Source organism: Poecilia reticulata, linkage group LG2, assembly GCF_000633615.1.
Source record: "Poecilia reticulata strain Guanapo linkage group LG2, Guppy_female_1.0+MT, whole genome shotgun sequence".
Classification (NCBI taxonomy): Eukaryota; Metazoa; Chordata; class Actinopteri; order Cyprinodontiformes; family Poeciliidae; genus Poecilia; species Poecilia reticulata.
In genome coordinates this window covers 29,717,045-29,729,141 of record NC_024332.1, presented here as the reverse complement: position 1 = coordinate 29,729,141, position 12,097 = coordinate 29,717,045, and the positions used below count along the sequence as shown (strand labels likewise).

At 39.2% G+C, this 12,097-nt stretch overlaps 1 protein-coding gene across 2 annotated transcripts; it reads left to right on the top strand.

The window, feature by feature from the left end:
- The first annotated feature begins 5,258 nt into the window (after positions 1-5,258).
- On the top strand, positions 5,259-10,450 carry sox21b (SRY-box transcription factor 21b). 2 transcript variants are annotated; one of them, XM_008400160.2, is made up of 5 exons: positions 5,259-5,349; positions 5,506-5,629; positions 5,953-6,027; positions 8,541-8,657; positions 8,816-10,450. In XM_008400160.2, the coding sequence occupies exon 5, from the start codon at positions 8,833-8,835 to the stop codon at positions 9,568-9,570; it is 738 nt and encodes a 245-aa protein (XP_008398382.1). In that variant the 5' UTR covers positions 5,259-5,349; positions 5,506-5,629; positions 5,953-6,027; positions 8,541-8,657; positions 8,816-8,832; the 3' UTR covers positions 9,571-10,450. The 2 variants fall into 2 exon arrangements, with proteins under 2 accessions (XP_008398382.1, XP_008398374.1); XM_008400152.1 differs by lacking the exons at positions 5,259-5,349; positions 5,506-5,629; positions 5,953-6,027 and having other exon boundaries at positions 8,392-8,657.
- The last annotated feature ends 1,647 nt before the right edge of the window (positions 10,451-12,097 follow it).

Below are 12,097 nucleotides of genomic sequence, written 5' to 3'. Positions count from 1 at the left end.
ATGTCATGGTTATTATCCTGGTCACTTAATCTCCTCAAATAAGATTGATTTCTCCTTTCAAGCCACGTTAGAGTGCCCCCTGTCAGAATGCGCTCAGGCCATGGGAACCATAGAGGATCCAATGCGTCCTCACAATCTTCCCATTTGATGGAGGTCACAGTGGCTCGAGCTGTTTCTTTTGACTTACTGATGAGTGGACGCTCAAAGGGCCGCTTTCATTGTCACAAAGTGATAGAAGAAAGTGCATCTATGAGCCTGCACCACACYAACCCATGCTTCCACTTTGAATCGCCAGGTAATTATAAACTTTTATTAGGAGTGTCAATATCAACGATTGGATTACTTTCCCCGTTAAATGCCGTCGGGTGATTAGCGAGCCCAATTCATGAGGGTCAAAATAATGCGCAAAAGACATTTCACAAAATGTAAGTTTAATTCTAAATACGTGCTAAGTTCAGAGACATTTACACCAAACTTAAATAAATGTTTATTAATAAAAGCCCATTGTCAAGGACGCAGTTTTTTGGTTCAAACTTGATGTAATCGTTATTTTCTCYGGTGTAATTATATAATTTTGTTTTTATAAGTCACAGAATCGAGGTCTAAAGCACAACAGACAGTGTTTTATGCAACCTGGTAGAATTGGGTATCTCAAAAGGTTTTWKTTTTTTTTCCTTCTATGCTGGGCTTGGGAGCGCTTGTATTCATCTTTTCACTTTCACAGACTCATGTACCTGAAAAAAATAATAAACTGAATAAATGTTGACCCTTGTTCCCAACTTTTCAGCGTTGTTTCTATTGGCTTCTTCAGTCGAGATGAAACATGTTTTTGATGAATTCTTCATTTCTCATTCAAAACAGAAGGGAAATTTAAATAAGGGTCAAAGGTGGTTAATAACCTGGAAACCATTTAATGTAAGTGTTGAGCAATGTTAAAGATGAACAAGTCACCTTTTGGAGTTTTTCTTTTCTCATTCCTCTGAAGGACRCCACCGCCGTTATGAAAGACCCAAATAAAAAAAAATAAAAAAAGCATGTGTTGCTGCATTGGCACAGGTTCAAGGAGATTGGATCACTTTTTGTTTGCGGGAGCAGCCTCAATTCAGCTTTCACATAAAGAGCGAGAGACTGGGAGAAGACTGAGAGAGAGCAGTCTTTGTGAGGTTGAAGGAAAGGATGAAAAAAAATTGCCTTGCTGCATCAGTTTTCTCTGATCCCAACTGAAACTATAAATGTATCTTAGAGATGAGCTATCTGTGCCACGAGCAGGCCCCTTTTCTTTTCCCTCTGTCTCTGTGATGAGTTAGCAGGACCTGCAGTGATAAAGCTGATAGAAAGGGGCCTGCTATCAGGTGGCAGTCTGGGTAATTACAACTCTCCATTTTGGGGCTTTGCAGTGATGCGGCGGGGATAAGGGAGGAAATAATGAGGAAGAGAAAGCCCGGCGATAATGTATCTCCTAAATTGTTCAAAATAGTCCATCATGGGACGAGTCATCTCATAGCCTGCAGGTAAACGGAAACATACAGCTGGGGAAATAAGTGTTGAACACGTCAATGTTRTTTCTCTCAACGTATGGATCTAATGCACAGAGATGTTGGTAACATCCCAAGTCAATCCCATCAAAAAAAAAGTAAGTCTATAAATGAAATTCAGTTTAATAAAGTAGAATGAATAAGAGAATAAGTACTTAAGAAATGATGAAAGGAAGCTGTGAAAAGGCACAGAAAGCCATGAAGCTATCTGAAAATAAAAGGTTTCTTATTGCCAGGGTGTCACCCAGGATGATTATTATGACTGGTAAGAGGAAAGAGCCCCCATTGGAGACCTTTGTGGTCTTCCTGTTGGAAAACATATTGATGGCATTTGTTGAGGACATATTTCTAACTCCATGAATCTTCCAGCGAAAACCAAAAAAAGCCTTAATCCAGGAGTGGAATATGGCCAGCTTGTATTTAATCATAAACCAGACATGATCACGTTCACCATGTAGGACAGAGGAGTTGAYCAAGTTCAAAGAGCCACTTGGCTTCTAAACACCATGACGTTTGGAAGTGGAAACTAAATGATGTTTTTCAGCAGGTTGGTTCTGGGAGTTCTTATGACTGAAGGTTAATGGAGAAATGTACTCTARCGTTTTCAATAAACATCTGAAGACAAGTAAAGACAAACGATCCCAAACACAGCCAARGAAACTGTCAGTTTGTTTTAGGAAAAAAAATAAAGCTGCAAAAATGGCCGCTTTACTCAGCTTGAATTCAGTTCCAAATCTGTGGAAAGAAACTGACGATCAGCGCGCTGGAAAAACCTTCAACATTTGACGACAGTTTATGAGGAAGAATGGGTCAGTAGMACACCTGACAAATGCTTGCGACTCGTCTCTACATACTAGAGATGTCTTGAAGGATTGTTACTGACATCTGGTATGAATCCTGTGTGAATATCCCCATTAGAAATATATTTACTGCGATAACTAACATGTTCAATACTTATTCTCCCTGCTGTATGCCCTCTGGGGGGTGGTGGCAGTGATCACAGTTCAAAAATCTGACTTCTCAAAGGCTAGGAAAGGCCGCTACTGTTATTTTTTTTTTCTTTAATGATACACGAAGCCATTTGATTGCCGCCGCTATTTTGTGTGCCCCTCGGGGTGCGGAGATATTCTGCACTGTGAGATTACGTATAATACTTTGACAAGCGACGGTTTAAAGATGAAGGTCTTATCAGCCCCGGCGGACTCGTCGTGCCTCTGTGTTGCCATTCTCCCTAGGTAATGTGCTTTCAAAGTTTGTTGTATCTGTCAGTTCGGGTCCTCGAAGACTCAGCTGACAATCACTCCTCTTCTCTCACCATCATTCACAAACACACACACATACGCGCACACACACACCTACTCAGCCCTCAGGCCCAGTTGCCTGTATGAGTCCACAATGTTGGATACACACCACTCTGTGTTGTATTTGTGCATGGTTGTGTGTTTCATTGTGAATTGCAGCTCTCCTCACCAAGGGATCATGACCACTATCAATAGTATTTCCCCCTAATGTGATTAAGTTAATACTGCGCTCTATGAGGGGATTATATCTCAATTCCTCTTGATATGCGTAATATTTAGGTTGTGGTTGAGTAAATATTTTGGTTCTTCACCAAAATAATTCCCACTGAGACAAAGACACACAATTCTGCCCTAAGGAGCAATAAAGACTGTATAATTAGAATGATTAAAGAGCTGCACAACTCATTTGGCACTTGCTGAATGTATTTTCAGAACACAAACCTTCAAAATAGGTCACATATTTAGACCACAAAAAAAAAACTTTATTCACATTAATTATACTTTTTTTTTTATTTGAGACATTCAGTGTGACTCATTTGAAGTGATGCTGAAGTCGCCATTGTCTCTGCAAGCAATCCCATCATAATGTTGCCTTTGCTCTTAAGCACATTTTCTGTGTATTGTAGCAGCCGTAAAGGCACCTCATTAGACAAAATGCCATCTAATTCTAACGCATTCATCTTTAAACTGTAATCAATTGGACCGTTTTACAACCTTAAACTGTTTGTCATTAGCACTTTATCAAAGGAGAGATAAGACTGAGGGTAATGGTGCATGATGGTGACAGARGAGCTTCTCGGCATGTTCCACATCGTGCAGTTAAAGATACTATCCAGTTTTTTTTTTTCTTTTCGTAACAAATGTACTCTATAAATAAAAACACACTTGGGCAATGAAGAATGGATTTACAGAGTAGGATTTTACAAACTTGAACGGTAGTAAAAAAGCTGTTAATTCTGCTTTGTTGGCATTTGTGTCAGTGACATCACAGGAGGCACGAGAACAAAGCGGGTCAGGTGGCATTAAGCATTAGGTCCACCTGTTGATGTGCGGCGACTGTCAGCAGAAAAAGTGAAAGTTTGGAAATATTTGTAGGTATTTTTTTCTCTYTTTTTTWWWWWAAAAAAAGACATTTAAAACTACAATTGGCAAGCCAAGACTAATACAAGATTGGTAAATGTATTTTATTCTATAAAGACCACAAAGCAAGAAGATCTGTCTGAATTTAGTAGATGCTTAATCTACACTTTTCCATATGCATGCTTTGCAGTCAAAACACGTTTAAATAAATTATATATGAACCCCTATTGTAATATTATAATTTTTTTAGGAGATGTGCGAATAGCTGTTGMTTTTCTATTTTAAATCAAACAATTGTGTTATTATTATGTATTGGGTAAATACAGTATGGTTTATGTTTAAATGTCATAAAACCAAACTACTTTAGATAACCTGAAAGCCTTTTCTCCATAGGACTGCTGAGTTACAGTATTTCTCACTTATTCCATCTGGTTGATTGGTTGCAATGATAACAATGGTCAAGACTGCATACAGCCAATTTGGCAGTGTTAAATCCACACTGTCGAGTCTATTTGGTCCTTYTCTGAATTGATTTGTGTTAATTTAACTCTTTTAGAATTATTTCAACAAGAGGCTGAGTATTTTTTTAAACTATTTTAATTGTTACAATTACTCAATTTTAACAGACAATTTTCTGCGCAAGTGTTTCTGCTGTTGTGCAAGACAAAATTGGACGCAATGATCAGATCACATTTATTTTTAGAACATTTTGGCCAGAAATGATCTTGGAAGATCTTTGATAATGAAATCTAACGGGACCTTAGCTCTTCTCACAAAACACCTTTTGGCACATTTTGCTGCAGCCTTTCACARTACAAGGAAACACCTGTGAAGGAAAGGGAATTTGATTAAAAACGTACAATTTAAAAAGACAAAGATGATCACACCAGGATGTAGGAAAAATATTTGATTATGGGATGTCAGCAGATGGATGTATGAATAGAGGGTTGCTTTTAAACTGGTAGAATTTATTATTATTTATCAAYAATTTTACAAAAAGTAAAATAAATGGAACATTTTTTCAGCAGATCAACTCTGCGGAAATGGAGTTTGCTTGATTTTACAGAAAAGCCTTAATAGCGATTTTATCGCTTCACTGGAGAATGTATTTAAACTGCTTAGATCTGTTTTTTGTTTATTATTATAAAACATATTTACACTTTCCACAATAAAATTCCCACTTATCCTTCTAAATGAATTTCCAGATTTGTTCTTATCTTAAATCTGATAATCGGCCATTAGAGCAGGACTGGTCTTCACAAGCATGTGGATCATCAAACAGCTCAAAAGAGGGAGGCTGACCACTTTTTTTTTTTTTATCCGCAGTTTCCCTCTCGGCTCGGCCTGCACCGGAGCAGCCGCAGCTGTGGAGGATAAGGGGAAGATGGAGGCAGAGCTGTGATCAGGCAAGCAGAAAGAAAAGCCCACATCAGGTACACAATCAGGACCCCTCCCTCTTCCTCTTCTTACTAAACCTCCCTGATAATGAGCAAACTTTCATGTGGCAGCAAGTACTCCCCCTACTTTGTGAGGGTTTGAAGTGCCAAACACCAGATATTGTTGTTTACCCTCTCTTCTTTCTTTCATAGTCAAAGAAGAGCCATCTGATAGCAAGAGGTCAACTCGTGTTCCCTTGAAATCAATTTATTCCCAGACCCGATTCCTCTCCCTCCTCCCGCTGTGGGAGAATAAGAGCTTGTGAAGGATGAGGAGGTAAGTAAACATCCCACAATATTCTGTAGTGCATTTGCTGCTCAGACTTGGATTACCCAGGGACTCCTCATCAACTTTCTTTATAATTTACTGTGCCTTCTCCAGCACTTTGGAGTGTTGAGTTGAATAAAGTACTGGGTGCTATCATGGAGACTCTCGCACCTCCAGGGGGACTCCTTTAACAAAGTGATGGCTTTAGCGCTTTAGTGTGAACTGTGTGCGATCTGTCCGAGGAAAAGGGGGGGGGGAGGGGGGGAGTCCCCATGGGCTTGTTGTGGCTGCTGTCTGCTTTCTATTTGCATGATATTCTTCCCCTTTTTCAGCCTTATCACTGCTTCGCTGTGAGGAAGGCAGTGCTGGCTGCCGTCTCAGAGGTTGGACCCAAGCTTTATCAGCAGGTAATTCTGCCACTCTTACTAACTCATGTTGAATTATTTAAGTGCTATTTCCAGGAGCAGTGTGTGCAAAAAGAACCGGGGCCAGACTTGAGTGTTTATTTTCCATTTTAATCAGATTTCAATTAATCCAGAAAATGTCATAAAAAGAATGTTCTTGTAAATGCATCTCTGGGGGAAAAAAAAAAAAAACAAACAAAAAAAAACATATTAGTTTCTCTTATTTTGATATGTAAAAGGTATGTGTATGAGTTAAATAAAAATGTTGTAATATTTTGTAACCAAAATTCCTAAAAAAAAAATGGTTTAAAAATTTGATTTTTGGCATTTATTTGCAGGGAGTGGAAAATGGTCAAAATAACAACAAAAAAAAAAAAAAACAAATCAGATCAAATAAAACTGCTAATAAAACATCTTATTTTAAATATCACACAAGAATTTTTTCTCACTTAGAAAGCATTCAGAAATCATTTTTGTTAGGAATAGCCCTAATTTTTAATCACAGTTGTTGAGCATATAGCCACATTTCTTCCGCACATGCTGTTGGGTTTAAGCGATAACCTCATCAGTACCTTATTAAGCAGAATAAGAGTGCCGGTGTCGAAACTGAGAAGATAATGCTATATGTGGAGATGCAAAATTGTAGATAAAGCAAATTGATTAAATAATGTCAACTGAGTCAATATTCCAGGTAAAGCCTTTTAGTAGATCAAATCTACCACTAACACTGGAAGGCAACCATACCCACCATCATGTTGCTTGCCTAATTTGCCACGACAGGCCACAGTAAATAAATAACTATGAATATTTTGATGATAAGAAAATACACTGACTGTCACATTAGGACATGCTGAATGGGCCAAAGCTTCTACACGGTTGAAATAAGAGACTTATTTATGACTAAAATAATAATAAACAAAGGCATTCCAGTAGTCTTAAATATGAAATAAAACTGACGTAAAGTGGAAACGCGAAAAAGGGGGTTAGGGGGGTTATCAAAAATAAAAGGAAAAATGAAAAAAGAAAGAAGGTCCTCCTGAAGGCGTACATGTGTGCACACACTTCTGCTCCGATAACAACTTTCACTACTGCAAGGAGGCTGCGCATGCAATTGTGTTTGCACGCTTGTGTGATGAGAGGCTACATGCTCCTGCCGAGGGAGTGGGCCGCTTCTCTGCAGGAATGTTATCGGGGGGCTGAATGACAAGGCCGACAAAACAGGGTGGGGGGGCGGAGAGGCGCGGCGTTGAGAGATGCTCGGGTCGGTTTTGAGGGAAACAGGTCTATCTTTCATCTGGCCCCTTTTTGTTAATTTGGCGCGGATCATCCTCACCTTGTCAGGTTTCCTCTTGAGACAAAGGTGCGCCGCAATAAATCCCTCTTTAATCCTTGTTAAGAGATTTTTTTTTTTACTGTCAACTTAATAAAAAAAATTTAATAATAATAATAATAATAATAATAATAATAATAATAATAATAATAATAATAATAATAATAATGTGCAAGCTGATTAGAGCAGAGCGTTAAAAAGGACAACTGGAGTGAATTGAGTTTTATATCCTAATTTAAACGCTCAACCTGCAGCTTAATTTGTCATTTATAATATTGCTCAATGCCGCTTCTTTACTCTTTTTTTTTTTAACATATAATTATGTACAACAGGAGAAAGTGCCAGAACAAGCCACTTAAAACCTACAGTTTACGCAACAGGTCCCGCTGATAGCTGTAATTGCTTAGTTGAATATTGGACAACCTAATTTCCAGTTGTCGACTCGCTGCCCTTGGGAAGGTCCTTTGAAGTGAACGTGGAAGTGGGAGGGAGGGGGGATTTCAAGAAAGTAATTAATTTTAACCGAGCACGATTAGAAACACTCCAGACCTGCTCGATATTTTTGCTTATTTATTAAGCGAAAAATAAAATAAAAGTGACAATATATAWAAAAAAAGGAAAGAGCCATTCTTTACCTTTCTTCTTAGAGGCGAGCGCCACCCACGAGGAAGAGAAGACACCTTTGAAAAGTGCGCAAAGTGGACAGATTTTTCTTGGAAATAGATTTTAGTCAATGCGGTGATGCTCATGTTTTTTTTTAATAAAGAAAAAGATCTTATGTAAATKAATGCACTTAAATGTGCAGCTGTTAGAAGAAAAAAAAATCTTATAATAAAGCCATAGCTGCCTATGAATAATCGCCGTCTAAGAAAATAACTTCCACATACAGGTGTAAAAAGGATAAATATTTCAAAGATGAGATATGTTCAAAAAGTCACAGTGGAAATTAAGAGAGAGAAGGAAAAAAAAAATCAAGGGTCTAGTTCTAGTGCGCATGCGTGAGCGCCACTTTCACTACCTGCCACACACAATCCGGTATTTCACATGGGGCAAGCGGGAGCTGTCATCCACTTGTGTATAACGCTGCTGCTGCGCGTTTAGGCTGACAGTCTCAGGCGACAAGGGAGAACAAGACAATCTTTCCTTATTTATTTAGTTTTTTTATTATCGTCATTTTTCACTTAAGGTGCATCAACTCTGGATGGCACTATGACGCTGGGAAGATTTGAGCATTCATAAGGACGCAGAAACTTGACGATTTCACCGGATAATCCACGGGTGGGATGAAGAACTAAAGTCTAGTGTGAGTAATCTTACCAGTTTGAAAGAATAACATTGTTATGAAGCTGATTGTCTTGTTTGTGTATGTGTGTGTGTGTGTGTGTGTGTGTGTATGTCTCTGTGTTTTCTTTTTCTGCCTGCTTGATGAGTTATTAAACTTTGCTTTATATTTTCTTTTAGAGAGAGTTTGAGGGAGCATGTCTAAACCAATGGATCACGTCAAACGCCCGATGAACGCTTTCATGGTCTGGTCCAGAGCCCAGCGCAGGAAAATGGCTCAGGAGAACCCGAAGATGCACAACTCCGAGATCAGCAAGCGGCTGGGAGCGGAGTGGAAACTTCTCACGGAGTCCGAGAAGAGGCCGTTCATCGACGAAGCCAAGCGGCTCAGGGCGATGCACATGAAGGAGCATCCAGACTATAAGTACAGACCGAGGCGGAAGCCCAAGACTTTGATGAAAAAAGATAAGTTTTCCTTCCCGGTGCCCTATAATCTTGGGGAGCACGACGCGCTCAAAGTTAGCGGACTTTCCGCAGGAGCGCTCTCCGACTCCGTCATCGGGAACCCGGACAAGGCTGCGGCGGCAGCGGCGGCCGCGGCTGCGAGGGTCTTCTTCAACCCGTCCATGTCAGCGAACCCGTACTCGTTTTTTGACCTGGGATCCAAGATGACCGAGCTTTCCCCGCCWTCCTTTCCTTACGCCTCTCCTTTGGGTTACCCGCCGGGAGGGGCGGCGGCGTTTACCGGGACTGGCGGCGGGACACACACCCATACTCACTCGCACCCGTCACCGGGTAACCCGGGGTACATGATCCCGTGTAACTGTACGGCCTGGCCCTCGGCGGGACTCCAGCCGCCCTTAGCCTACATCTTGCTGCCCGGGATGGGGAAACCTCAGCTTGAACCTTACCCTGCATATGCTGCGGCGTTATGATAGGCCCGCTACAGAGATGACTGGGACTGATCTGTTCATGCAAGATTTTTTATTATGCATGCAAAAACTTGTACATGTGATGAAGTGCTCGTCCTCTCAAATATCACATGTGTATGTACATTGATTAATGCCTTTATCTAAGGTAATGCTTATTTAGAGAACTCTCTAATCTATTATTGCTCAGCCAGGAAGACGACTGAACAAGGAGCACAGATTTGAGCTGTTGAGCATCTTTTTCACCTGCAGGACTGACCTGTTGGAATCATGGCCAATGACCCCCCCACACCCCTCTTCCTTTTTCCTGCTTCTCTCATCAGGACCACAACTGTTTACTTTCAGATGGGGGGGCTTATTATTCAAGGATCAATGAGGAGGACTGCCACAACACTGTAAATGTAAATGTGTACAGATCCAAAATGACCTTTAGTTTATTTGCCGTTATAGGCTTTAGTGTTTGAGATATTTCACTAGAAACACGGTGTATATATTTTGAGTTTTTTTTAAAAAAAACAAACCGTTTTATAGATGTCTGTAATATTTATTGTTTTAGTGGAATTTATGGTGAGCCAGACAATTAAAAAAAAAAAGGACATGACATTTGCACATGAATCTTGCAAGATGTAATTTATTTTGAAGCTTTCTTTTTCTTTAAATAGTAAAAAAACAAACAGAAAAAAAAGTTTGGAAGCAGTTGGAAGTTTATTCTAATTTTCACCATTCCCACTTCTTGTGTCATGTGCAGCAAGGGAAAAAAAAGACCCCTTTTAACTAACTCATATGGAATTTGTATGTTTTGTGTTTTCCTTTAACATCCCGTTATGTACATCAAACTATTGTTGAGCAAAAGGACTACAATAAAACCTATTCGGATTAAACGGAAGGGAATCGCTGACTGTATAGTTCTTGATGAGATGAACAAGATTGGTATCTTTTCTTTTTTTTTTTTTCTACCTCCTCTTGCTCCTGCCTCCTCAGTCCAGTCCAGGTGAAGTGTAAGGTATCCTCCAAAGGCCGCTTTTGTCCACGCTTTGAATGGCATTACAGGGTGGGGGGTGTGTGAGGGGGAAATCTAAATCAACCCATTGTTATCAAGAGCCAAAACCTTATTTATCACAATTTTAATCGGAAGATAAAACGGTGCCCTGCTCTAAGCTTTCTTTTCCCATGCAGGGACAAAAAAAAAAAAAAAATAGCAGTGGAAAGTGGTGGGAAACAAGCTCCTCATTGAGGATCTGAAATAACCTGAGTGTGAGAAGAAAAACAAAATAGGTTTAATTTAAATAAATGGATGCACCCAAGAGAGTGTGAGTGAGAAAGTGTGTGTGAAGCAGGTGCGGACTGTTCGAATCTCTCAGCAACATGTAAAGCACCAAAATGAAGTGAGCCGCCTCTTCTAGATTACACCGGGAGATTAATTCATAAGGATCAGAGCGATTATGCAAAACTAATTTGGACAGTCCAGGGATAATTATCTCCGACACGGTTAATTAAACCTTTTCAGCACTTTGCTCTCCATTGTGACACCTCGATCCCTTCTCTCCACGGAACTTCCTCCTCCTTGGCCCCCAGAATGACGCGCTGCGCAGGCTTTCAATTCATTTCAAGGCCGGAAAAACAAGAAAAGTGTCTGTTTGTGTATTTTTATTTATTTATTGTCATTTTTATATCTTGGATACTTTCAGCCTTAAGCCGAAATTGTTTTTCTAAAAAAAAAAAAAAAAGTACTAGACATGGATTAACAATCTAGGCATCTTTTAAAAAAAGTTCTGATCAAATCCCTCTACAAAATAATCTGTTGAAATAACCAGTAAAGTTGCTGTGATATTTGCATTATTTTTGTTTGGAAAGCTTTAACTGACAAGTGATGCCAAAAATAATTTTTTTACATTCAAACCAATTTTTWAAAATTTATCTACTCAGATAAATTTCTCAAATTCCAGACCATTTTACAATATCTGGGTAATTCCTCCTATTTAATAGTAAATAATCAAAATGAAAATTTTATTCTGATTAAGGTATAAAATGATAGTGATATACACAAAAAAAAGCTGTCTTAAAATATGGCATGTAAGATTTTATTCCCTAACAACCACAGCTAAACTTCATTAGCATCAAATACAGCTGGGTTAAGAAACTGATTTTGTTAGCAAGTTTAACTTTAGCATTAGCTGTATAAATAAAATAATTAAAACTGGATCCAAACTTTTCTGAAAAATGGACATTACCGTCACAAACGCAGCTAAGATTTGTTATTTACTGACAATGACTCTGTTAGTTAAGAAGTTCGGCTTGATAGCAAGTTCCTTTTTTGGGTTAGCACTGTCGCTAGGCTAGATGGCTGAATACGAGCCTTTTGAACCTGAGCCAAACGAGTTTAGTGCAAATCTGCCTTAAAATCACAACTCAGATGTGCTGTTGGTTTGCAAGAACTGATTCAAGGTTCAGTTTGTTAGCAAGATTGACATTAGCATTAGCACCTTCACAAAACTCATAAAGTTTGACCCTACGTTTTTGCTCTTGTAATTAA